Source organism: Drosophila kikkawai, chromosome X (assembly GCF_030179895.1).
Source record: "Drosophila kikkawai strain 14028-0561.14 chromosome X, DkikHiC1v2, whole genome shotgun sequence".
Lineage (NCBI taxonomy): Eukaryota > Metazoa > Arthropoda > Insecta > Diptera > Drosophilidae > Drosophila > Drosophila kikkawai.
The window spans coordinates 16,677,096-16,704,932 of record NC_091733.1 but is presented as its reverse complement, the minus strand read 5'-3'; the positions used below and the strand labels follow the sequence as shown (position 1 = coordinate 16,704,932).

The window sequence follows — 27,837 nt, the reverse complement described above, 5'->3', positions numbered from 1 at the left end:
GTGACCAAAAAACACTGGCACTAAAGTATTTATCAACTATATCTATTCAAAAATTTCTTTTGGAGAACTGGCCAAAGATAGCTTAATAAATTAAATATAATATAAAAACAAAACATTTAAACAATTTGCTTGAAATTTATTGTTAAAATATATTAACAGTTATAGTAGTTATAGGGAATCTCCCGAGTCACCTTCACAAAACGGTTGGTTTATTATCTACATCCTATCTGTCACTAGAATCCTGCGATATCTTAAAAATATAATGCATTAGTTAAAGAAGGTATTTATGTGGCGTTTTTTAAATTTTTTGTTATATATTTTTTTTTTTATCAAAATCAGTGGTCAAAACCCAAATTTTTGACAAAAAATAAGTTACTTTGCTAAAATTAAAATATAAAAAGGATATAAATATGTTATAAATATTTAAAAAAGTACAATATGTATAAAATTCAGTCATTCAGATGTCAAGGGAGTACACGGAACAAAATAAAAAAAATTAAAAAAACCCACTTAATTATCTGTGTGCCAAATTCCAAAACCGATTGAGTCAATAGAGTTTGACTTATCGTTTAGGTAAATAAATAAATAAATAAATATAGAAATAAATAAATAAAAGAATATAATATATATAGAAATATGTATAATAAATAAAATACAAAAAATAAAAACCTCCCACTTTAAATAATATATTTATATTTATAGAAATTTATATTTTATTATTATTTATTATTTTATTTATATTTTTATTTAGATTTATAGACATTATTTTATTAATAATTAATAACGATTTTTGCTTTTTGGCCAAGTTAAGCCTTCAAGAAGTCCAGAAATATAAAAATAAACATTTTTTTATCAAGAATATCAGCATCAAATTAGAATTTTGTCAATTTTATCGTTAACCATTATTAATAATTCAGTATGCCTATGGCTCTTTAGTTAGCTCTTAGTTTATAACTATTTGTTAGCTTTAGATAAATTAATAAATAAATAATTCAGTATGTTTTTTTTTTAAACAATTAAAATGCAGAATGTTTATTTTTATAGTCTATAGAGCCGTAAATGACTACCCTTATAATACCCCAAAAGGGTATTCAGAAACTTGCCAATGTGTAAATATTTACAATTTGGACTTTGCATTTAACAAAAAAGATATATTTTCTATAATATTAACAACCTTAATATTATATTAGTAATATTCCAATATACAAAGATCGAATCACATAAAGATTAACCAATAAAATATACCCACAAATTTCGAAATAAGACTGCAATTAGGAAAATAAATTCAAAAACGTCAACAGGAGAAAAACAACTTCTGAAAATAAACGTGTAACACTATACATAAAGTAGACACAGCATAAATGCTATATAAACAGCCTCTGTATGATGATGATGGCTTTCTTAAACGTTTTCACATTTTCAGATCTTTCCTCCGAGTTTCTTCTATGTGGCTTTTTCTATGGATTTTTCCGTTGTTTCTTTTTTCTTCTGGTTATTATTTTATTTTTTTTTGGTTCGCTTTCATTTCATTTAATTTGGTTTGCTTACTTGCTTATTTTTAAATCGAACATCGAACATATAGAATCTAAAATTGGCACACCCCGAGTTGTTTGTTCTTTACAAAAAATGTTTGCCTGGCTGATTCAACCTTATTCATTAAGATCTTATGGAACAGTCTCGCCTAAATCTATCTATATGAGTATATTTAACAATACTAAATAATTGATTTTAAATGTAAATTTTTTCGAGGTAAATTAAGGCCAAAATGGGGAAATCAAAGCTTAAAAAAATATATAATTAGGATAAGGATAAATTTAATTCTGAAAGCGTTTTTGTGTTTTTTTTTTAAATTTATTTTTTTGCCAATTTTTAAAAATTGTAACGATGTATCCCCTTAAAAAAATTTGGAAAAATTGTAACATTTTTTTTGTATCATTTTTGGGAATAAAACAAAATTTTCAAAATTCATAGCTAAACCAAAAATGCATTAATTTCAATTCTGGGTTAAGTTTTATAAGGTTAATAAAACTCCTTACCCAATTTTATTTAAATATGTACTTACAATTTTAAATAATTTTTTGAAATAAACAAAACTTACAAAATTTATAACTAATCTAAAAATGCATTAAATTCAATTCGGCATAGTTTTTATACGGTTAATAAATAAAAATAAATAAATAAATAAAAAAATAAGCTCAATGGTTTTTTCAATTTCATGTTATGCCAATTTTTTAAAATTTGAACGATCAAAATTTAAAAAAAAATACAACAAATTGTTTCCTCTAAAAATGGCTAAAACCATTCGGCTTTTCATGTTGATCAATAATATTCATATATGATTTATGGGGTTGGAAATGACTGCTTTGCAGGCTTCTGATTGGACTCATAAAAAATATACCAAAAATCTTATTCGACTTCTTTTAAAAAACTTCTTATAATTAGCTAAAAAATTTTTTACAAAGGACACAAAACGATGCATGGTGCACAGACCACCTTAACACAGATGCTATTCAATAAGCCTTTTCTAGTCAGTTTTCGATTATTCATTTCAAGACTGGCATCAAGATGCCAATTCAGATGAAATAAAATATTTCTCCAGATGTCCAGCTCCTCGGGGATATTGTTTATGTTATCCTCCCGGGCTATGAAGATTATTACCGACACCGACAGTTGCCCGTAAACATCGCCGCCCCAGAAAGCTAACCTATAGATAGACACACATAGAAGATATTTAAACAAATACGTACATATATATGCGCATACTTTAATATATATGTATATATTTATATCGGTGGCGGACTTCGTGGATGCGATCGGCACTAAAAACCGAAGGCTACAGACGAAGGCGCCCACACAAATCGCCCAAAAATAGAACAACAAAAATCCGAAACTGTGCTATTTGTTATTCCCTGATTCCGAAGATGATGCGAATTGATATTTAGTTGAAGGAATACCCAGAGATTCTAAATGGATGTACATACACCCACGGCCGGGTCCGATGTGTGCCATTAGTTCAAAGTGGTTGATGTGAACCGGGATCCGGGATCAGCTCCTGCCCACCTGAGCCCCACCGCCCCACCTTTGCTGCAATCTGCTGCAATCTTGGCAAGCAATCCGTAATAGCCAGACCGCACCGGACTACCCGTATCCAACGGATACAGCCGAAGACACACATTTCCCTCGGAATATATATGTATTTGCATCGGTGCAGATACAAAAATGTTCTAAATTTAAGAGCCCAAAACGAAATCAAAACAAATGCGAAACTTTCCAACTAGATGGTAATTTTAAAAGTCTGCTACTATATAATATATGTATGTATAAGAAGTGGCTTAAATAAATGCAAAAAATTAAGAAACCAGAAAAGTATCTACATATATTATCTAATTGAGAAAATTATTTCAAAAGCCCTTCAAGTGAGCAAAACTCTAGAGAACTGTAAAAACTATTTCTAAAAAAGTACAAACAAATTTAAAAACAATGTTTAATAAATAAAAATCTTTTAAGATTCTTAAAAACCGAAACTTTTAAGGGGAATTTTAACATTGATTAGATTTTAATTTTCTGTTACATAAATTTTAATGGAATTTTTACAAATGCTTTAGGTTTTAACTAAACATATCCAGAATAATATAAGAAGTTTAAAGTGGCTTTAATTGAATTAAAATAAAAATAAAATGGTTAATTTTCAGTGACCAGACACTCAGTTTAATTATCAACAGGTTTAAGCTAGATTCTTTTACAAATTTCAACTTCCAAAATGTAATTCACATTAAATAAAAATATATTATTTATCTAGAACCCAGTTCCAACGCCAGTTTCCTTCTTAATTAGCCCAGAAAATATATTTCTAAAAATTTCTTAAACAATATAACTGCTTTTTTTTTGTAATTATATTTGAATACAAATCAAAATCGACAGGCAGAGAAAGGTGACACAGGGTGCCTGCCTGCATATACATATGTATGTACATATATACAATAAAAGTATTTGGCGAAAGTTTTCACTACAATGGAAAATGGGAAAATAACAACAAGAAGAGAAGAGAATAAAAAAAGAAAATCAGACCAGTGACGAATAGATTCAAGTGTTAGACAAATGGCAATGCGATGGGGCACCAAAGGCCGTTCGACGTCAGCACACGAACCTCCGATCTATAGAATGAATACGTATAGTATATATGTATATCCAATATGTATATGTTTATACATATGGTAGAGTTGTGGGGCGTGCACTCTGGGGTTCAAACTACTGCAACTATCCATCCGGTGGGCCGTTATATCGAGAATACCGAGATATATATTTTCTTTTGGCCCCATGTACATGGTCCAGATATATGCAGCTCGATTCTTTAATGGCTGTGAAATTTATGTTCTACGATATTTGATTCCAAAAACAAATGTGCGCCTATTTACTTATGATCTCTGGCCATATACTATGTGCTATATACTGCTGATGTATATGGAGGGGAGGGGTCGCTCCGGCCTGCCTTCTCGCTCTGGCCAGTTGGAGATCCCTGGCCAGGGGATATGGAGCACACGTACAAGAGTGTGTGTGTGTGTGTGTGTGTGGGGAGCACAAGTTTATGTTTCACCTGAGAACGTTTTCCCCAACACCCAGCACACCAGCACACCAGCACACCCACCCACACCCACACCCACACCCACACCCACTTGTTGCCACATCGCCAGCATATGCCTGGCCCGTTCGCACCCGTCCTTATTCGCTGCAAATGCCGTTTTATATAGACAAAGTCGGCGAGATCGGCCAGATCGGCCAGGTCCATTGTAAGTGTGTGTGTGTGTGGAGGGGGATGCGAGGCTTTTCCGCGAACGCCACGAAAAATTCTTTAACATAACGTGTAGCAGCGCCTCAGATCGTCAGTCTGTTTAGTCGAACCGCAGCATTCGCTCCTACGACGTCAGCTGCTCGGACTTTAGTTGAGATTTCAATTTGTTTCTTTCTCCCTAAGTAAGTTTTTTTTTTCTGTTCCTACTCTGCTGCTCTACTGCTGCTTCACCTCCTCCCAAATCTTCTGCATCATCAAGAGAAAAAGAATCGATAAAAGAAACAAATAGTGTGACAACAAAAAAGTCAAAAAGAATAACTCAAAAACCGAAAAAACTTCAACTTGAATGAAAAACCAAACGAATCCTTTCGTCCTCCAAAGAATAAAATCACAAAAAAAGAGAACTAAATCCAACGAGAACGTTTAATCGACAAATATAGAAGACTCTGTCTTATATAACATACCTTTTTTTTCAATATTTTTTTAAAGTGCAAAAACAACAAACAAATCGAGTTTTGATCCAAGTGCCAATATTAACTGAAAAAAAAACTATTCAACTCTCTGAAACTCTGAAAAGATGACAATTTCAAGCATATTTTTTATATACATTTTTTTTTTAATTTTTTTTGTTATCTTGAAATAAATGAAGGCGCAACAACAACAACGAAAGATACAACAGCAACTAAAGGATAAAGGATCAGCAGCAACAATAAAAGCAACAAGAACAAAAGCTACAACGGCCAGACAGGAATATATAAACACACATAACATATACCTAAGCGATTCGAACCGAAAGTGTTATATGATCTGAGAGGAAAATTCTCAAAAAATTGGTTTTTCTTTTCTTTTTTTTTTGTTGTTGTTTTTTCCTTTGAATTGTAAAAATAAATTCGTTTGCGTTTGCGTGTCTGTGTGTGATTTTACCTTGGCAAAATATCCAAGATTCACACAAACACAGAAAGATACAGATACAGATAGAGATACAAATACAACTACAGATACAGATAGAGATACAAATACCCGAAAATACATGGCGCAGGCGCCATGGATTCAGATGCTAGAGATATGTGAATACAACCAGAAAGAGACACCCCCGCAGATCTGGAGACTTTTGGAATAGATATTATCGAACAGATATATGTAAATTGAAAAGCTTTGAACGGGGGGAAAATGGGTATAACCCATAAAGTTTAGACAAATTCAGAAACTCGTAAGGTCATTTACCAAAACCCTTTTCCGTAGAGACTCTTCCAAAAACTATCTCCATGGGACACCAGCCAGATGAACTTGAAAACCTCAAGTTTAAAGGGAAAGAAGAAGGCAAAAGTAAAAGTTAAATAAGGGGAAAGACTTGAAAGAAATCTATATTATATATTTTATACTATAGTATCCCTCAGCGATGTTATTCCAGTTAGTTAGGAGAAAAGTCTAAAAACATTTCCCCTTACCATTTGTTGGTTATAATCTAAGCATTATATTTTCTATAGCTCTATAATTCCATTCCATCAGACTTTGCATTTTCGCTATATATCCCAAAATGACCCAGTTTGTCTAGAGCTAAAAATAAGTCCCAGAAGTTGCAGAAAAATGCACAAAATATGCATCAAAAATATGGAATTCTGCGGATAAGAACACTTTACTGAGTATATAATTGTCATGCCTAATCATTTTCCACACACATATATAAATCATATATAGTATAGGTTGAGGATCTGCATATGGTATTTGACTTTCTGATTTAGTGCCAAGGTAAAAACAACAAAAAAAATACAACAATTTTCAAAAATTTAATCGAAAAGAACCGAAGCTTCTTAAGCTTTTCGGGCGCTTTCGGTGGTAGCTTTCGGCCAAAAGGGAAATTCAATACGTGCCCGTGCCCCAAAGGCTATTTTTAATCCTAAACGCATTCGGAAAAATCGGAGCAAAAAATTTAAACACCGATATACATAGATCAGACCATTACTGTCTCCCTCGCACACACACACACACACAAGTAGCCATAAACGAGCATATATATATATATATATATAGAAAGGCAGAAAAAATTAAATAATTTTAGAGCAAATGGAATTTGTTGTTGATTTTATTGTGGAAGATTATGATGTGAGGACAAGCCAAGACATTGTTGCCGGCTAAAAAAAGACTTTCTCTCTCTCTCTGCGGGATACATATCTTATATGTATGTCTTATGACATGGCCGATACCGAGATGCCGTTGTATATATCTTATTTAGGGGGGACATATTCGTCTAATTATAGAGCACTATCAAGGCAATCAGCGGAAAAAGCACACAACAAATGTTGTTTCTGGCCGGGCAGCCACTGAAAGTACAGTGAAACCGTGAACGATTACCTTGGAAGTCCTTTGAGCGCTGTTGTTGTTGTTGCTGCTAGTGTGTGAGATCCTAAATTAGAATAGGATTAGTTGAATATTTTAAATCAAATCATAATAATTAAAGATTTATATAAATATATTTAATTGGTTTCCTTAAAAGAATATTAAACCTTTTACTGTGATCAACAATAAGTTAAAGACTTAATTTTCACTTAAGTTGTAGTTTTTTTATGGTTTAAGCTTTTATTTTTATTTAAAGCAATCAACAGGGTTTAACAATGGATTTAAATTCATTTAAAAAGTCATCAAAAAGTATAAAATATTCATCCTGCTGGCCCAACTACATGCCAATTACTATAATATACAAATTATATTTAACATTTTCTTTTATCCACTTTATTTTTACAGGTTTTTTCAACCCTAAACCGTAACCATGTCCGACGATGAAGAGTACACGTAAGTATAAGCCATTCAGCAAAAGATATGCAACACAAATATTAAGTATACGACGCGTCTAGGATATTAAGTATACGCCACCGTGGCGGACCGGCTAAAAAAAAAACAAAAAAAATGTATAGAAAATTAATGAAATAACTACAGCTGTGTTAATAAAGTGAACATATTTTAACTTAAAGAGGAATATCCGAAATAGTTTTGAACCTTGAACTCCCATGGATGATTTTTGTAAGACGATTTTTTGCCATCACGTTGAGGCCATCATCCACAGCACACGTACTTGTGGCACCTATTTTGATCTGTACTCCTTCTTCTCTATTTCCATGCATTTCCAATCCCGAAACACGATCCTAACTGTGAAACCCACCACCACCACCCACAACCATGATATCTGTTCGACCGACTGCTAATGTTGTCGTTTCGTTTCTTTTGAAATCAACAACTAATAAACCAATCAACAACAATTCAACAACAACCACACGACAATTCAACAACAACTCAACAATCTCACCCCTGCACTGTGTGCGCGTGCGTCCGTGTTTGCACCCTGCACCCTCACACAAAAAAAAAAAAAATAATAATAAAAAAAAATATTATTGACAAACAAAACCCAATCCACAAATGAAACAAAAACAAATCCGTTTCATTACGAACTCCAAAGCAGCTCCGAGGAGGAGGAGGTTGTCGAGGAGACCCGCGAGGAGACGTAAGTACATTTTTGTTGCCAATTTTTGTCAACATTTTTCGTTGGTTTTGGTGCAGCAGCATAAAGAACTCGATTGGTGTTCACCTATGTCTATATATTTTGTCATTTTTCCCCCCTATAAATATTTTTTTTATTTTTTGACACCCCTCTCACCTCCTATTTATGTTTTGTATTTTGTCTATTCAAAATTTTCTATATGTGTTGTATGTCGTCAATGTTTTGCAAATCAACCAAACTATCGAAACAAAAAAAAGAAGGAAACTTTTAATAATTATGTAGAAATTAATCTTAATCCATTCATTAAACCCGAAACCAAACCGAAAAACAAACTGTTTTGTGTATTCGTCTGTAAATAATCCTATTTTATTTATTTATTTTACCCTTATGATTTTATTATCATTTTTCGTTGTACATTTTTGTTATTTATTTTGGTTTTTGTCTTCAATGTGTTGTTGTGTGTGTCTATAAAAACCGAAAAAAAAATTATATATATGAAAACAAAAACCAGCAAACAAAATCCAAATTAGAATCATAATTGCAAAATCAAGATCATGCGCAATCAGTAACGGATAATTGTACAAAATTTACTAATGGAACCCGAACCCGAACTTCCTAGTAAAACCACCAATTCCTTCACAGCAGCGAGTTCATAGTCCACACACCCCACCCACATTTTATATCCAAGACCCTGAGCAAAAAATTGGCAAAAATGTTGTATATAAAAGCTATGTGTGTACCCCAGCACCACCCGTCCAATCATCAAAAACCCCAAGCCCAAGCCCAAGCCCCAGCCCTACTTCCCGTTTCGGAACCTTTATAGCTTTCCACATTCTATACATCACTGTGTATTTTGTATACGTAACCTGTCTATTGTCTATCTGTCTATCTATCTATATACTCGTGTATTCGTTTATCCCGTATATCCGTATATCCGTATATATCCCCCAGCGAAAATACATTTCCGAAGCAATAAAAATAATTTCCAAATTCTAAACAAAAGACCGTTTACAAAAAACGTTAACTTTCCGCCTATCGCTGGCCTGGCTTAGCAAAATGTTGTTGCCGTTATAAGACTTGGAAACTATTGATACCGATTCTGTTTATCTCTCTCTTTCTCTCTTCCATCTCTCTTTTTGATCTCCGTTCTTGTTGCAGGAAGTAAGTAAATAGTGTGAGAAACCAATGAAAAGAAGAAAGAAAGAACCCAAAATTGTACAAAAGCCGAAAACTAAGTTGAACGTAATTCGTATTTGAATCGTGTTTTGAAACGAAAAACCATATATCCTATCCCAAAAGAAGGACTTTCCAAATTGCTCTTTGCACAAATCTGCACTTCCCAAAAAACTCTATGCTCGTTTGCCAATTTCCGAACAAAAAAAAAAAAAAAAAAAAAAAAAAACAGAAAAACCAAAGCAAGACCATTTTTTTTTTGTGTGTATATTTTTGCTCCATGCATCAGAGAACCAGTTCCAGTACCGTACCAGTACCAGTTCCAGTTCCAGTTCCAGTTCCAGTTCATACTGTACAAAGTCTCGTTGCTTGGAAAATTCGCTGACTTGACATACTTTTTGCGTTTTCGTTAGAACAACAACAAACCAGAAAACAAGAACAAAACAAAACAACAAATACGTACTTACCAATCAGTTACTTATTTAGTTCTCCTTTACGAATATTCTCCATTTATCTTCCTTCTTCATTTCGTTACAAAAAAATAAAAACAACAACCGATCTATTTTGCAAATGAATTTTTTAAACAACCAAATGTTTTCTCTTTCTTTCCAACGTTCTTTTTTGTTTGAAAACTGAAATAACAAACAAATCGCATTTTGTATGAACTTTTCGAACCGAAACCCACAACAAAAAAAAATCAATCAATCAAAAACCATCGTGACTTTGTCAATTTTTGAAACACAAAACCAAAAAACAAATCGATCGATATATATATATATATAAAAATATCACCACCTCCATGTTTGTTGCCACCTCAATGCCTCACGTATAGAAAACCACCTCAGACACCAGCCGAGTAAGTCTATGTACAAAAAACAAATGTGAACAACAAATGAAACCAGAATGCTAACCAAGACTAAACCCTTAGTGTTATGTTAAGATCGTATCGTCCCCCGATTAATCCGCCTGTTCGTATCAGTAATACAAAACGAAAACGAAACCAAAGACAGTATGAAATAAGTAAACAAAATTCTAAAAAAACAAAATAAGCAATCTAGAGTCTAGACTGTACCTATGAATCAAGCGCCTACTCAACTTACTCACCACAACTCACCACTCCAGCCATCTTATTTTGGTGTGTTTCAGTTTCCGTTTCCGTTGTATTTTTTTTTTTTACAACTAGAGTAGAATTGCTATTCGTAGAATGTAGAATCTAATGCTTATTTACATCAGCACTTTGATGGCTACTAATTGTAAAAAACAACTTTTGGAAAACAAACAAAATCAAATCGAACAATAATATGAATAATGATCTCGAAACAGGCCGTAAGAAAGTCCGTCAAAATTCTGTAATTAATTTTAGTGCCTAGACATTACTTGGCGTAGTACTAGAGAGCTATCTAAAACGCTTGCCAGCAGCTCGACATTTGACTAATAGACTTCTTTCTGCATCCCCCGTCTGCGTCCATCCCGTGCCGCCCCATCAGAGGAGAGGGCGACCCAGAGTTCATCAAGCGTCAGGACCAGAAGCGCTCCGACCTCGATGAGCAGCTGAAAGAATACATCAGCGAGTGGCGCAAACAGAGATCCAAGGAGGAGGATGAGCTGAAGAAGCTGAAGGAGAAGCAGGCCAAGCGCAAGATCTCGCGTGCCGAGGAGGAGCAGAAGATGGCTCAGCGCAAGAAGGAGGAGGAGGAGCGCCGCGTCCGCGAGGCTGAGGAGAAGAAGCAGCGCGAGATCGAGGAGAAGCGCATGCGTCTCGAGGAGGCCGAGAAGAAGCGCCAGGCTATGTTGCAGGCCATGAAGGACAAGGACAAGAAGGGACCCAACTTCACCATTGCCAAGAAGGAGGCAGGCGTGGTAATTATATGAGATTCCATCAATGCAGCCTACTGATACGCCTCCGTCTCCCCCACCATCTGTCTCTTTCTCTCTTCCTTTTTTCTTTTTTCCGTTCTTTTTTTTTCGTCTTCATTTTGTTTTTCTGTTGTTCTTTTTGATTTCATTTTTGATTCCATATGAACTCCTCATGTGTCCTCGCCCACGACAACATGCGATCCTCAACCACACCTCATCTTTTGTTTTCATCAATCAATCAATCGCTTGCCATTGATATCGATCATTAATCCATTCCTAATCGTTCAACGTTAATCGTTAATCGTCTGTGTTTGGCATACAACGCTCATACGCAACCGTTAATCGTTTGTGTTCGGCATTAATTGATCATCAACGGTCATCCGAAATCGCTCATCGTCTTCCATCGATCGTTAATCGTTAATCGTCGGTTTTTGAACTTATCACTTATCGCTCACTGGCCATTGTTAATCGTTTGTGCTCGCATAAATCGATCCCCGCCATTACGATTGATTGAATTATAAACACATTTATCGATCGCCTGGAAACGCTTTCAAAAAACACTCTCACACTACAATGTGAAACTGAAACAACAAAACGATTCTCTGTTTTCTTTTTTCTTTTACACAACAAACAAATAAACAAACAAACACGCATGCACACACACACACCAACCAACCAACCAACCAACCAAACAAACAACAAACAAACAAACAAACAAACACCAACAACAATTGCAACTTTCTTTGTCCGCTCATATGCGCTCTTTTCTCTGTGTGTGTCTCTCTCTCTCTCTCACTGTTTGTCTCTCTCACCACTATTGTACCGCACGTACCACAAAAATCTGAAAAAAAAAAACCAAAAACCGAAAAACACAACGCAATGTGTCTGCATCTCAAAAAATCAACAACAAATAAAAAACTAAAAAAAAAATCGATCGAATCGAAAAATGCTAAAAACAAAAAACATAGTTGGGACTCTCGTCCGCCGCCATGGAACGCAACAAGACTAAGGAACAATTGGAGGAGGAGAAGAAGATCTCGCTGTCGTTCCGCATCAAGCCCTTGGCCATCGAAGGCTTCGGCGAGGCCAAGCTGCGCGAGAAGGCCCAGGAGCTGTGGGAGCTCATCGTTAAATTGGAAACTGAGAAGTATGACTTGGAAGAAAGGCAGAAACGTCAGGACTACGATGTGAGTACCATGAAGCGAGCTAGCCTCGAAATCAAAGCTAATCCTCTCTAATTCCTCCAGTTGAAAGAGCTGAAGGAAAGACAGAAGCAACAGCTCAGGCACAAAGCCTTGAAGAAGGGTCTCGACCCGGAAGCTTTGACTGGCAAATACCCGGTGAGTTAGGGAATAGGTGAACCAGCGATACCAGGCACTCATCCACTGATTCCTCCCTTTGCAGCCCAAGATTCAAGTCGCCTCCAAATATGAGCGACGTGTGGATACACGCTCATACGACGACAAGAAGAAGCTCTTCGAGGGTGTAAGTATCGAGTATATCCTAACCATGCGGGGGTTCCTTTTGGCTGCTTAAAATCTCTGTAAAAATCTCTCAATATTATATGCACATATAGGGCTATAATACGGTCTATGCGGAAACCTTAGAAAAGACCTGGCAAGAAAGACAGGAAAGATTCACTCAGCGCACAAAATGTAAGCGTCCGGTGAATAAACGGACTCTCCTCGTCACGTGTCTTTATGCTTTCCCTATTATCACTATTATTTTATGTTTTTTTTTTTTGTGTGTCATAAACTATGTTTTCTAATTAATTTCACTGTACCGAAAGTACCGAGAGTACAGTCATGTCGTCCACCTTTTTCTATAGTCACAGGAAGTGTAGGAGCTTTGGGGTCATGCGATAGGAAACGACAGGATAAATCACCTAACGTCTACTCTTCTCTTGTCTCTTTCTATGTTCATGTAAACTATTTTTCATAATTGTGTCAACCGTACTTGTGTCTTGTGTGCTCTGCGTATCGAATAACAAACACCCATTAAATCACAAAAAAAAAAAAAAAAACACCAACACGTTCGCAAAAACACTGAAAACACACAGGGCTGGGATGAGATCAGCAAGGACTCGAACGAGAAGATCTGGAACGAGAAGAAGGAGCAATACACCGGCCGTCAAAAATGTATGTACTGTAGAGATGAGATCAGAACCGATCGTAGTATAGGGATTTGAGGCCTGGAAACACCAGAACCACATTAATCAAATTTGTTCATTGTCGTACTGTGTTCTTTGATTTAATATTTATTTTTTATTTTAATTTTCCATTTCTCGTTGATTTATGTGTTCCGAGTTTGAAAAAAAAAGCAAAACCCTTTTGGATTGCAAATTAATGGAGTGTTACTTTGTTTCCCAATAGCCAAACTGCCAAAGTGGTTCGGCGAGCGACCAGGCAAGAAGGCCGGTGAGCCCGAGACACCCGAGGGCGAGGAGGACGCCAAGGCCGACGAGGACATCGTTGAGGATGATGAGGAGGTCGAGGAGGAGGTCGCCGAGGAGGAGGAAGAGGAGGCCGAGGAGGATGAGGAGGAAGAGGAGGAGGAAGAGGAGGAGGAAGAGGAAGAGGAGGAGGAAGAGGAGGAGGAGGAAGAGGAGGAGGAGGAGGAGGAATAAACCAGTCCACAATCCACCACAATCCACCGTGTGGGCCCCCCCGGCCAACGGCGGAGCGAGCTCTCTCTTTCCTTCACAACTTTTTCGTAAAAACAAACACTACATTTAAATACCAAAGCCAAAACATTTTAATAAAAGTAAAAGAATGAACTAAATAGTTATGATGATTAGCTTATTCGCCCAACAACAACAACAAGAACAACAACGACAACAACATCAAAAAATACTTGCTATTCAAAAACCAAATTGAACTTCTTTTCTATTGAACTTATCGAATTGAAACCAAGAAATGTACGATTTCTTTCAAATAAAACATCAAATAACAACACCAATTAATAAGTCAAGAAAAACCACCAATCACCAACCAACAACCACCAACAACAACAAAAGCAAAAGAAACAATCAAGATATTAAAGTGTGTTTTATGGCATCTTATCTATGAACAATTCCCGTTGTTTGTGTGCATGTTTGTCTGTTTCGATCGGGTCTCCAAAAGGCTACGTATTCCAAGGGGCACCAAGCTATCCTTCACTTATTTCCTCCACTATTCAGATCTCACTTTGGGAGGGGCATTTTGGTTTTCAGCAGGCGTAAGTATTTTCAGGATTTTCAGATTTTTAAAATCGATTTCTAGGCTGGAATTTAAGGTAAGGAATAGTCTTTTTTTTTTTTAATTTCTGTTTAACTTTTATTGTTTCATCTTTTTGATTTTTATTCTTTATTCTTTGTGTTGTATAGTATATATATATATATAGTTATATAGATTTAGCTGTTGTTACAATATTGTACAATTGGCTTAGCCTACGAAATGCACACAAAAAATGTTGTCTTGCGATTAGAATTAATTCGTTTTCCATATTTTCTGTTTCGGATCTCTGCAGCGTACAGTTTTATGCATTTATTTATATATTATTATATTGTTTTTTTTTGTTTTTGTGGATTACATTTGCCTAAGTCATGGTTCCATTGGTTTGGGGGATAATGGGTGGTGGGTAGGAGGCGGTTTTCATACATTTAAAGTTATAGTTCCTTTGAGCTCTGATTGTCTGTCAGCTGCAAGTAGATCGTTAGTTTGACATTGGTGTTTTGGGTACAAATAAAAACCTTCCTAGCTGCAGCAATTCCACACACAAAAATGTACAATATAGATACATACTACCTATTCGGAGAGTTATACATACATACATACACGTTTCAAAATAAGACGAACAAAAAAACGGCGTCTTAAAAGCTAGCAAAAATAGTTTTCACATTCATATACATATAAATATTTGATGTATATATTTAGTTTACATATTAAAAATGCGTTTCACAATCAGAAAACTATCCATTGAACATGTCGCGCAGCTTCACTTCAGCCAAGTTTTATGGTTGTGACGCGCAGGGCGATTATAAACATTCTCTGTTCTCGGTTAGCGAGCAAGCATGATTTTCCGTTTCTCTCTTATTTATTGTCAGCAATTCTCATTTCTCAATAAATTAAATGTATAAAAGTAAATGGGCAAAGCTAAGGGCAAGTAAGTACATGAAATAGCTTTTTACCCCGGCCCACACCAGTTAGGACGGAGTGTGGGGGAGTCCCCTCGTCTGCCTTCCCTCTGTCTGCTACTAAAAATACGAAACGTAAGACTCGCTTCCAAATTAAATGGTCTACATATTCGGTTCTCTCTTAAAGAAATCACTTGGAATTTTAATTTCCCTACAAGTTTTAGCTGGTAACCATTTAAATCGGAAGTAAGTTTCCTTGAACCAGCAGTCAAAATAATGATTTTAGCTTGGCTAACTTGCTACTCTTCACATCCATACACATATACACTTTAAAATCTAGTATAACCCTGCAGTACCAGGAATTCCCAAGGATTTAAGACATTTCGAAAGGAAATTCCCGAGTATTTTCGGAAGGAAATTGTTCAGAGTGGGGAATTCGAAGTTCCTTTGTAATTTCCTTGGGAATTCCTCCAGAACATTCTCAATTTCAATAAATTCAGTCGGAATTCATTGGGATTTCGCCAGGACTTTGTTCCTTAAGGAATTCTGGTACTGCCAGGGATCTCTCTCATATAACATACATTTAGACATTCAGTTAAATGGTATACATTTATATTTATATTATTTTTTGTGAATTTATTTAGCTTTTAACTTTATTTTTTTTTTACATTCAGTCAATTCATTGCAACACAAAAAAAAAAAAAAAAAAAACACCAACAAAGTTTTTTCTAGTCTAAGTTCACGTCTTTTTTTCTATCATCAGCAGCAAATATTTCATATACATTACGATTATTGTTATTTAAACTAAACACCTTAAAAGCTCTTTCGTTAAAAAGTTTAACACGTTCTCTCAATAATTTGTCATCTTAGTGTTTGCAAACTATAAACAGTGCTTAACTTGGTAATTTTCAAATGTCCAGATATAAACCTACATAAAGAGTCGAGCGAGATTCCTTCCTTCTTTCTTCGTTTTTTTTTTGGTAAAAATTATAACATTTATATATGTATGTACACAATTAGAGATATATTCGTGAAAAGAACAGTGTAAGTTGTACAAAAATATCTAAACTGAGTAAAAGTGTATCGAGGAGGAAGTCTTCTTACACTTTTTTCCCTTCACTTCCCCTCGTGACATTTGAATAGTACAAAAAGAGCCCCGATTTTAGCCTAGAAAATGATAAAAAATTCCATTAAACTATTGAGAAGTCCCATTGGGCGAGCTTAGACCGTGTGATTGGCGTGATTAAGGTAGGTAGTGGGTAGGCATTGCAATTACCATTCGATGGAACAATCAATTTAATAATTAAGAGATATTAATGCGTAAATTAAATGAATATGGAATCGAAGTGGACGATATATATATAGTACATATCCCTGCAACTTGAAGTCGGCACTGTGCTAACATTTACCGTGTAGATGACTTTGGTAACATTTACACGTTGCCTATATACCGGCGGCTAATTCAATTCAAAATTGGTTTTTTCTCGTGTATCGTAATTGTTAGTATTATCGTTTATCCTTATCGTTAGCCAGTGTCCTTATCGGTTGCGGTATCGGTATCGGTCTCTCTCCCTTTTCCCCCCAGCTCGCCTCAGTGCTTGCCACGCGGCGGCAGTCTTATGGGTATGTGCGGATATCATGTATCCGCCATGGGGCCATTCTTGTTCTCGTTATTGTTGCCATTGCCATTGCCATTGCCATTGCTGTTGCTGTTGCTATTGCCATTCTGTAATGGCAGCTGCTTTATCGTAATGACATCCTTTGGCTTTTGATGCAACAATTCTTGTTCTTGTTCCGGTTCCGTTTCCCCTTCCCCCTCAATCTCCTGATGATGTTGATGCTGCTGCTGCTGCTGCTGCAGATGCTGCTGTTGCCGCTGTCTGTGTTGCTGTTGTTGTGGTTGTTGCTGTTGCTGTTGCTGTTCTGGCATAATTTTATTGACATTGTACTGATTATTGTTGGCGTCCTTATTGTTGTTGCTATTGTTGTTGTTGAACTCATCCTCGCTGGACATCTGCAGCACCTGCTTGGCCTTACTCTCCCACAACATGCGATTGGCCTTTAGCTGAAAAAAAATTTGTAAAATTTAAAATTTATAAAAAATGTAAAACGAAACAAATCAAAGCGCATTTTAGCCAGCTTCTCCCAGCTTTTGCTCATTTCGCTGATGGTTGAATAATTATGCCAGGCCCTCATGTATTCCGGATTCAACTAATTGTGCTACCACCACCATCATGGCATATGTCTGTTTGCCAGCACAGCTGCATAATGTGGCAGCTATAAACATTATCAAAAGGCGGCAACTTTGGGCACAACAAATTGTTGTTTAACTTTGTGACGCGGCAAAGCGTGGAAAACAACAAATTCCAGACATTCTTCAACGATCCCAAAGGGGAAAGTCTCTTGCTATGTTTTGTTTTAAATAGTTTTTCATTTTTTAATTAAATTAAATTTATATTAAAACTTAAATATATTTATTCATGCTGCTGTTTTCTCTATTTAGTTTTCATTTCTCTATATTTTTATTATTTTTTGATGCTTCCTTTTCAGAGAGTATACATATTTCGCTATTCCCACACCCAACGCTCGTTTTAAATTGCTGCATAAATATTAAATATGCAAATATGTTTAAAATATTAAATGTTTGCGGACACCTCGCGACCCGACGACCAAGCCGTCAATTAATTAAAATATTTGCCATTAACATAAATTAAGGAATACAATCAAATTGGCGGACTTTCAATTGATATTAATTGCATTGCCATGGAACTGGGGGAGCACGAAGAAGGATGGGCAACGGGGGTATAATGGCAATGGGATAACTGTCCTGTGGGATTAAGGCCGCCCGGTGGGGGTCAGGGTAGGTGTCACAGGAGTGGCCTGTCACGGTGCCGGGGATTGCGAAAAGTTGACTTAACTTTGCCCGGACATTTTCCGCCCCCCCTTGCATGCATGTATAAATTGCCACTTATGACATCAGAGGACCGGTTGGAGGCTAGCACCGGGCAACAGCGCGGAAACATTGCAATTTTAACTGTCAAACAGAAATTGCCCCAGTGACAGGCCAATAAAAACACGCAAAAATCCGGGACATCATCGACAAAAAAAAGTAAAGGAAATAAAAAAATAAACGTTGGGCTACAAAAAAACCGAGCTGCCAAGGTGCCAGCAAATCGAATCGTATGTACATTAATTGTGTATTTCCTTCACTCTCTGCCTAGCAAGTTTAAACTTTATGCCAAATAACACAAAATAATATTATTTAAATGGGAGGAAAGTATGTTCAAATCAAGGGAGGTTCTTGCTTTAGCAAAATTGTTTAAGTTGCAGTTGAAGTTGGGTACAAAAAGCATATATTTGAATACAAATTCTTATTTAATGAGTATATTTTAAGCAAATTAGCATTAAATTTAATAATAATTCTACATACTAAATCTAGTTTAAATATTTATCCATAATTTTATATAGTTTTTGGAAAAATTCTGCATTAAATTCTTTTAGAAAAGCGTTTTTGTCTTAGAGTTTATATGGTTCATAAGTCTGCATACCAAGTTTAAGGATTTTTTCAATTTCATTTTTTATAAATTTTTTTTTTCAATTTTAAAGATTTTAAAATTGCTGCACTTTTTGTTGATAATTTTTGGAGAATAAAACTAAATTATAAAAATGTATAGCTAAGCCAAAAAAGAATTCAATTCAATTTGGAAATTTTATTCTAAATTTAACGTAAATATTTCTATAAAAAAAAACTTTAAATATCTTTAACTCAGCCAAAAATGCATTAAATTCAATTCGAAAAGCGTTTTTTGTGTTAGTTTTTATAAGTTTCCGACCCTATAAAGTATATATATTCTTGATCAGCATCAATGGGGGAATCTTTCTAGATATGTCCGGAAGAAATCGATTTTTTGGCCATTTTTGCGAAATTTGATAAGGGGTTACATCATTAAAATTTTGGATTTTGATAAAAAATTGAATTTTCAAAATTTTTAAATGAAGTATGCAGATTTATTAACTGCAGAAAATCTTGCACAGAACAGTTTTCCGATTTTAAATTAATGCTTTTTTGGCCGAGTTATGATATTTTTAATTTAAAAAAAAATCAAGAAGTTTTTTAATATAAAAAATCATTTCCGACCCTATAAAGTATATATATTCTTGATCAGCATTAACATGCGAATCTTTCTAGACATGTCAGGAAGAAATCGATTTTTTGGCCATTTTTGCAAAATTTTATAAGGGGTTACATCATTAAAATTAGCAAAAATGACCAAAAATTTTGATTTCTTAAAATTTTAAATTTGGTATGCAGTTTTTTTAAATTAATAAAAACTAACACAAAACTGCTTTCCGAATCGAAACCTGCAAGGGTATACAAACTTTGGCTGGCCAAAGTTAGCTTTCTTTCTTGTTAAATATTATTTTAACAATGTAACCCCTTATAAAATTTTCAAAAAAATTGCTAAAATATTGTTTTCCTTGGGACATGGCTAAAACGATTCAGCTGTTGATGCTGATCAAGAATATATATGATTTCTAGGATTGGAAACGCTTCCTTCACTGATTTACAAGCTCCTGACTGAAATCATGATACCCTGCAAAAGGCATAAAAATGATCGAACTCCAGCACATTCTCTATGCATTTAATAAACTTTAAATTTCGCAGCATTCCTTATTCCTTTCCCTTTAAAAGACAACCCAAAGCAAACAGGGGAAAAACAAATATATAATGAAAAGGAAATAATAAAGGAAAATTAAGGCAGGGAGGTGATGAAAAAATCAACGGGGAGATAACTCAACTTGAGTTAACTCAACTCCACTCTACTCCACTCCACTCGAGTCGAGTCGCGCGGAGTAACGAGGAGTGGACTAATTAATTAGCAGCTAATTTAACGCATCGCTGCGCCGGACATAACTCAGCAGGATGCACTCGCAAACAGAGACGGGCGAAAAGGATGCGAAAAGGATGCTGCAGGGGACAAGGACTCTATTGGTCAGTAAAATTGGCCAAGTAAACCGAAAATTTCAATTAAATGTTAGCTGGAAAACTCTGTTGGCCAGCCGCAGGCGACGACACATAATATTTGAGTGGCTTAAATCAACAACAGAATAAACTGGCTCTGCAAATCCCTGGCCTGCACAGGACTATGAATATTAATTCCTTATAATTAATAGTTCATAATAAATGCATTCAAATTGCAAATTCAAGCAAATGCAGGCGCTTAATTGGTTTTTTATGCAAATTTAAGGCAGAAATTCATATTTAAAGCTATGTTTTTGAGGGCAGTTTGTATATTTATTTTAACTTTAGCTTCTGGCTTATTTATATAACTGGAAACTAGGGTTAATCTGCGACTTTGTTTGGCTTTTCAACAGCTTATAATATACTATATCTTCCCATAAATGTTTTTGTCTTTGCTCTGTCTACCTTGTATCTTTCTTTCTTCTTAAATTATATTTTGGGATTTGTTGCCCTCATGCATACATAAGCAGCAGCCCCCCCACATGAATCAAAGTTGCTGAAAAAAATAGCAATAAATAAAAACAAAATGTAAAATAAAAGCAGTAAATACAAAAAAATAAAGAGTTATCGCTGGGTGCAACCGACAAACGTGAAAAAAAACGAAGGCAAAGTGCAAAACACAAAACAAACAAACCAAAAGAAAGCACAAATCATCACACACAGAAAACAAAAAAGGGTGAAAATAAAAAATATATAAAAAAATAAAATAAATGAAGGTGGAATGCAATCCCACATAATATTCATCATTAATTTAGATAGCTTATTTTGAAGGTGTGTGTCGAGCTTGTTTTGCGTTTGACGGCCCATCTGGATGGCCGCGTTGCACCTTACCTTCGACGTGTTGTCCTGCACCCATGCATCTGGCTTACCATAGTCCGGCGGATTCGCGTACGGATCGTAGCCGAGCACGGACAGCATGGGCGCAATGTCGGCCATGTCGCGCACCACATCGCCCGGTATCTGGCCCACCCACTTGGACATGGCCTCCAGGTTCACCGGCTTGATCACTTGGTCCGAGGAGCGTTCCACCCTGAGTTTTTGTTTTTTTTTTTTTAATATGTTAAATTGTATTTTTTCTGTTCGTGCATGACGGGGCTTACTTGGAGAGGGGCACCCCATTGGGCTTGTTGATGAACTCCTCGTGATGCAGCACCGCATCGTTCCATGGCACGTCCAGGTATTTCAATATCTTGCGCATCCACTCCTCCGGATGCAGGACCAGCTGCTCATAGTAGACCTAACACACACAGATATATATATATATATTCCAGCATTAATTCGTTTAGCTGTCGTTTCGTTTAATTTCCTGCGCCAGCGGGCAGGCCATATCCCCCAGGCCAGGTTAATCTCCCATTGGATGGGGAGAGTCGGGTCGGTCAACATGATTTGGGCTGAACCCTAGCACTCACCATCATGCAGCGGTCCTTGCCCATGTCCCGGCACTGCTCGTGCATCACCTCGATGGCGTGGTTCCACTTCTGCATGCACTGGCGGTAGCTGCTCAAATCGAAACCGGTGATTGTCACCTTGCGCGATATAATCGAATGAACGGTCGCCCGACCGTCGCGCACCATGAATAGGAATTTTGCCTGTAACAAACGGGGAGTGGAAAAAAAGCACCAAAGCGGGTTGAGTGAGTGCACCGAGAAAAGTTATTTATATAGAAAATAAAAGAATAAATTATCGAGTGTCAAAAATATACGAATTTTTTGGAAGTGTGCCAGAAATCCAGCATTTAAAAAAAGCCCCGGGAAATCTGTATTAAATATAGTTTTTGCTTATAAATTGTTTTGGTTTTCCCACAAATTTTCTATATATTTTTTTTCTATATTAAATTAAGAAACTCCTCAAACATTTATATCATTTAAAATCAAATTGAATAGGATTTTCTCTGGCATATGGTGATAAATTAAATTTGTAAAGCTTTATTGGTCTCTCTGTATAAAAAAGGGGAGAGAATGTGTGCCAGGATGGGTGCTGATGTGTGCTTGGGGAAACTGCATGTTAGATGGGAGCTGTGCTAGTGGTGCTTACGTTCGGAAATAGCTCGATGACATAGGAACCCATTTTCAGCGTCAGCGGATCCTTGTTGCATAAGCGCGGCGCCGGCTCGCCATGCTTGGCGATGATTTCCAGACAGAACTGTGCAATGGCACTGTTCATGACCTCCTTGGTGATGCCGGCCTCCTGCAGGCGCAGCGATTCCTTCTCCGATTTGAGCCAGTGCGAGCGGAGTTGCAGGATGCGTGGAATGACGCGGGTTTCCTGACCGCAGCTAAATGAAAAAACAAAATTAAATGTATATAAATTAAGCCTCTACAATAGTAAATTTAAAAATACTATTAAAAAGCAAGTAGAGAAAGTAGAAATAAGTGCCTCAAGGCACTTTTTGGGTCCTGAAGGAATAACATATTCTCCTTTAAAATGAAATTAAAACGTTCGTATAGTGGCAGCCCCATCTAATATCCTACTTTGATTTCGCAACACACGACAGGACACACACACAGGAGATTCAGGAGGCACCACATCATCCAACCCAGGCAACCATCCCTCCTGTAGTGCAATCGACAAAATGAAAAAGGCATGCCATCCGGCTGGGGCTCTTTAGCGTTCCCGTTACCGTTACCGTTACCATTCTACATGTACACCATGGAGAAAGAGAGCCCCGCCTGGAGCGCCCCCATCGTGCATAACTCTCATTTGGTTGCGCTCCACTCCGATTTCCCTTTTTCCCTTTTACCATTTTCCACTTTTAACTGCACAACCGAAGCCACTGAACTATGAAGGGCTTCAAACGCCCGCGAAGCAATGCCTGGCGGCGGTACCGCACGGCGTGAGCTTCTATTCCCAAGTACCTGTTCCGTCTTGTCCTAGTTGTAACTTTAAGTGTATTATAGTTGATTAGTATTGTAAGATGGAATAAAAATAATTGGAATACAAAAAAAAAAAACACACAAAAATGACTGCCTGATTGCGTAAATTATCATAAATATCTCACACGGCAATTGAAAAACCAGAGGAGAACCCTAAAGGTAGGGTAATCAAGGTAAATTAAAGCTCTGCTCCAACTATTTCTATCTGGAAATGGAAAATGCCTGGAGGTCAGTGTAATCAGGGGGTGATTTAAGGAGCTAATTTACTCTCGAGAAAATGAGTTCTAGATTAAAAAGTTTCTGGAAAAACTCATTTAAATGCCTTGGCAAATTCCACAAAAAGTGTTTCCTTTTAGTTCTCAGCACCCGGCCACAACTTGTTATCGCTGCTGCTTTTTTAAAAAAATAAAGCTTAAAATACACAAATGTGTATTTATCTAACCTTTAAATTCATTTCCCCTTAGAGGAACACCTTTCCAGTGCTTCCAATTCCCGGATGACGACACCAGTCCAACCCTTCCTGGAGGAGCCCTAATCGGGGGATAACCACTTTATCTAGCCTCAGCCAATTACATTTGTTCGCACCTCGATCCGGATCGCACGCTGTGCGCCCCACACGAATCCCACAAAGCTGTTTCGGGGCTTAACCAGGACTCAATTAGTTGGTGCCAAGTCCAAATGCAAACTGCTACAAATACTAAACCAGATATAATCGGGGCGGGCGGGGCCTGCAAGTGGGTCGAAGCGGGGGTGACGGTGGTGACCTACTCTACTCTACATACATACATACCACCGGGAAACTTTTACGCTTTTCAGAGTCCTGCCATGGCGAACAAAGGGCGGGAGGGTACGGATGCATGGAGGAGGAAGAGGACCCAAAACCTATTCTGTAACTAAAATCAGTGGGGTCCTTGAAGGAAGGGGGGAATGGGGGAATGGGGCGGTTTTTAAACAGCGGAAATTGCGCTGTGCTCAGCCATCAGAAAAAGCGACCCTGACATCCAACATCCAGCAGCAAGCTCCCAGGATACGGGATACGGGATACAGGATACAGGATAGGCCACGCGATTAAAATCGCGAAAGAAAGGCAAATTGTTAATAAAATAAGCGGCAAAAAGAAAGGATTTAAGTTTGCCCATTTCTCATTTTTGAATTGTGCAAAAATTCTCTTGGCTAATTACTCATGCGTAAGGGAAACTAAGCAAATTATAATACACGAGTGTAAAAGAGATAAAAGGGAACACTGGGAACAGGATCACTCACAACAGATACTGGGATACAGCCAAGGCAGACCCCCCCTAAAAATATACATATTAAAATTGCCAAAGGCGAAACGAAATACATATCAAATTCGGGCAGGAGGTTGGGTTGCTGCGAGGCAAAAAATGAATGCATTAAAATTTACAACATTCCATGACCCCATAGAGACGGCGCGGCAAGGAGCAAAGGAAATACACTTTTTGTGGCAGGAACCGAAAACGGAAATCATTTGAAATTGGAATGTTATTGAAAATATGCTTAAATTTATGTATAAGTAGGGAGAGTGTGAAATCAGCTTGGCAGCTTAAAGTTACAGTAAGGCTTTAATCTTTAAAATATTTTTATCGATAAGCTTCTACATGGAAGAGGGTAGGGCTAACGATAAACCGATAGTTATCGGTAGGCAAAAATCGCTCATTTAGTATTCTACAGTAAGTATGAAGTTAACTAACTAAATTGACATATTCTACTTCAAATTATTAAAGTTACATTAATGCTTAAGGCTTAAAATTATTCTTGTCGATAAGCTTTTACATATCGCTTCTACTGCCAACGATAAAGCTACATTTATTGATAGGCAATTGCTCTTTAACTGTTTTACAGTGTTGTTTTAATCCTGCAAATATTTTAAAGCCTATAAATGCTAAGAATGCTTGCTAGGAAACCGATTAAAGTCTTGAGAAGCAGCCCTCAAACCTATGTTCAATGGTCTATGAATTGGTTGTGATATCCCATAGACTTTGTCACAACCCAAGGGAAGTGGTATATTCCATACGCCATGGAGTTTACACCCCCCAAAACCAATCCCAATCCCAAACGCATTGTGGGAGACAATCAAATCGAACAGTAACCGACAGGGATAAGGGTATAGCGGGGTGGGGGCATTATCCTGTTACTGTTCGAAGGAGAACTTACCGCACATCGGGATGGGCATCCAGCATGGCGCGCATCAAAGTCGTCCCAGATCTGGGCACGCCGCCTATGAATATTAATGGCATCTCACGGTTGTATGAATAAACGCGTTGATTGTCATCTGTGAGGTATTTCTGAACGTGTCCGTAGTATCCGTGGCCGTGTCCGTGTTCGTGTCCGGGTTTTCGCATCCGTATCCGAGAGAGCGAGAGCGAAAGATGGGCGAGAGAAAAGAAACGGGGTGGAGACAACAAAATTAAATTAGAAAAAGTTGCATGGCATGGCTCTTGGTGGCGTCGGTGATGATTATGATAATGATGATGGCTACCAGGATGGGCATGGGCGCTTGTGGGTTACACACACACACACACACATATATATAGAGTACAGATATAGGGCAGGTTGGATGGATGGATGGATGGTTGAGTAAGCGCAGGTGTTAACGCCTCCAGGGGCATTAGCGTCAAAACGAATGAAAAGTGAGAGCGCCAGACGACACAGGTGATGGGCATTACTAAAAATAGAACCCAACTATCCATATGGAACCGAACTCACAAGACTAATCCCTCTGATAACTAGACAAACCTTATCTGGGCAACAACTCCTGGCAAGTCGAACGATATTCATAAATCATACACAATTAATGAGGGCAGCGATAAGTTGGCCTTTTATCTAATCAGAAACAACATTTCAACTGATAAATAAAAGTAAACAAATCACGGGCATTTCTTTAGCTTTGAATGTGGCAAAAGCTGCCTGGATTGTGAGCACTTAAAAGCATTCATTACATTCCCCTAGATCGCCCATAATTAGGGTCACAGAATCCTACGGAATTAAAGTCTCCATTCATGGGTAAAACCAAAGATTGCTAATGCTCTGCGAGAATGATTTGGCTACACACATCCGCTCCCATCCACCCCTGTCCCTGGGGTGCATTGTCTTTCGTGTGGAGTCATCTCCTCTGGCCGCAGTTTCGATTTCCTCTACCATCCTAAGCTGCTTATGGCCTTTCGATATTCCCAATGCTAATCAATGGATTCCCCCACTCTATTCGCTCGGGCACGCTGACCCCCCACCCTCCTTCTTCAACTCCAACGAGACCATTTTGGTCTCGACTAATGTTTACAAAATAGTGTTCGGTCATCCGATAACCAGTTAAATTCCCTCAATGACTTTTGCTTTGGGTTTGCGTGCGTGTGCGGTTGGATTTCCATGGGTAGTGGATAGTGGATAGCAAGGACTTTCAGCTGTGCTCAGCCAATATGAAATTAGTTATCCTGCTTTTCGGTTCCACCTTCATGATTTCTTTTCTCTCTTGATTTATCGCCGCAAATGTTTTGTTGTTTGGTTGAGGGGGGGTGGTCACCGGGAAGAACCCAACCGAAATGTTAACTAAATACTTTAGGATGTAAACTTTTTGTAACCATAAACCTAAGGGTATTGCGAGCTATAAACATAATGTTTCTTCTCTATAAAGATGCACTCTTTAACTGCATCTTTTTCCTACTGCTAACGTAGATTCACGAGGAAACACATCAACTTTAACAATTAATGATGAAATTTTTATTGAATAAATACCTAAAAACATCCTATCTATCCCCAAGAAATTTACTAAAAATATGTAAACCACATTAAGTATGCTAAGAAATATTAGGAAATAAATTCAATAAATTTAATATTCTTTAAAAAAGGAAAGCCGAAGAAATCTGTCAAGACTTGATTGCTTCGCGTTTGATTAAATTTAAATATTTTTATCCCTGGACTAGCAATGGCAAGGATCAAGATGAAGATGTCTCGGGGCAATATGTGTGTGTGATTTTTTTTTTTTGGGAGATTTTTCTGGGTACAAGGTACAAGGGGAACGTACACAGGACATAGACGAAACACACAGATTGGGTGTTCGATTTTTGGGGTACATACCTCGACGCGAACCATTTGGGAGCTGAGCTCGCTGGCGGCATCCACCTTGAAGAGGCACTGGGGCCGCAGCTCGGTGAATTTGAATAGGAACATAGTGATGACAATGATGCCGAAGAGCACCCACAGGGTGACCTTCTTGTTCCGATATGGCAGTCGCATTTTGGAAAGTATAAAGGTGTCTCACCGGCGGCTAACTGGTTTTTGATTTTGGCGATATATTCTCTAGCCTGTGGCTGACTCCTCCTGGCTTCCGCCTCCTCTGGTCTCCCTTCTCTCTCTCTATCTGTGGCTCGACGTTTGCCCAAAGCTTAAATATGTAAATTGGTTTTCTTGAGGTCCTCAAAGCAGAGTTGTTTTGGCTTTGGCTTTTGCTGTAGTGGCTTGTCCTGTTTGCGGAGGATGTGGCGTGGGTGTGGGTGTGTG

At 37.2% G+C, this 27,837-nt stretch overlaps 2 protein-coding genes across 14 annotated transcripts; one reads left to right on the top strand and one right to left on the bottom strand.

Annotated features, from left to right (window-relative positions):
* The first annotated feature begins 4,848 nt into the window (after nucleotides 1–4,848).
* up (Troponin T, skeletal muscle) lies at nucleotides 4,849–14,384 on the top strand. 12 transcript variants are annotated; one of them, XM_041774793.2, is made up of 10 exons: nucleotides 4,849–4,971; nucleotides 7,532–7,579; nucleotides 8,241–8,285; nucleotides 10,288–10,311; nucleotides 10,943–11,312; nucleotides 12,281–12,499; nucleotides 12,560–12,652; nucleotides 12,717–12,797; nucleotides 12,889–12,967; nucleotides 13,685–14,384. In XM_041774793.2, the coding sequence occupies exons 2-10, from the start codon at nucleotides 7,557–7,559 to the stop codon at nucleotides 13,936–13,938; spliced, it is 1,188 nt and encodes a 395-aa protein (XP_041630727.1). In that variant the 5' UTR covers nucleotides 4,849–4,971; nucleotides 7,532–7,556; the 3' UTR covers nucleotides 13,939–14,384. The 12 variants fall into 12 exon arrangements, with proteins under 12 accessions (XP_041630727.1, XP_041630726.1, XP_041630730.1 ...); XM_041774792.2 differs by having other exon boundaries at nucleotides 10,943–11,315; XM_017162663.3 differs by lacking the exon at nucleotides 12,889–12,967 and adding an exon at nucleotides 13,372–13,450 and having other exon boundaries at nucleotides 4,850–4,971; nucleotides 8,244–8,285.
* A 395-nt stretch (nucleotides 14,385–14,779) lies between these two features.
* On the bottom strand, nucleotides 14,780–27,640 carry Tpst (tyrosylprotein sulfotransferase). Of its 2 annotated transcripts, none has more exons than XM_017162650.3 (7): nucleotides 27,415–27,640; nucleotides 25,498–25,628; nucleotides 22,484–22,724; nucleotides 21,859–22,038; nucleotides 21,550–21,686; nucleotides 21,281–21,479; nucleotides 14,780–17,491 (listed from the first exon to the last, which is right to left on the bottom strand). In XM_017162650.3, exons 1-7 carry the CDS (start codon nucleotides 27,571–27,573, stop codon nucleotides 17,063–17,065), a joined length of 1,476 nt encoding a protein of 491 aa, XP_017018139.1. In that variant the 5' UTR covers nucleotides 27,574–27,640; the 3' UTR covers nucleotides 14,780–17,062. The 2 variants fall into 2 exon arrangements, with proteins under 2 accessions (XP_017018139.1, XP_017018140.1); XM_017162651.3 differs by having other exon boundaries at nucleotides 17,327–17,491; nucleotides 21,319–21,479.
* Between the last annotated feature and the right edge of the window lie 197 nt (nucleotides 27,641–27,837).

What these genes read in the sequence shown, in the direction of transcription:
- up (XM_041774792.2), top strand. Translation starts at nt 7,557, where the DNA reads ATGTCCGACGATGAAGAGTACAC. An exon ending in TCCGACGATGAAGAGTACAC is followed by an intron (nt 7,580 to 8,240) that starts GTAAGTATAAGC and finishes CGAACTCCAAAG; the next exon opens with CAGCTCCGAGGAGGAGGAGG. An exon ending in AGAAACGTCAGGACTACGAT is followed by an intron (nt 12,500 to 12,559) that starts GTGAGTACCATG and finishes TAATTCCTCCAG; the next exon opens with TTGAAAGAGCTGAAGGAAAG.
- Tpst (XM_017162650.3), bottom strand. Translation starts at nt 27,573, where the DNA reads ATGCGACTGCCATATCGGAACAAGAAGGTCACCCTGTGGGTGCTCTTC. An exon ending in CCCAAATGGTTCGCGTCGAG is followed by an intron (nt 25,629 to 27,414) that starts GTATGTACCCCA and finishes GGACACGTTCAG; the next exon opens with AAATACCTCACAGATGACAA. An exon ending in GCAAGGACCGCTGCATGATG is followed by an intron (nt 21,687 to 21,858) that starts GTGAGTGCTAGG and finishes TGTGTGTGTTAG; the next exon opens with GTCTACTATGAGCAGCTGGT.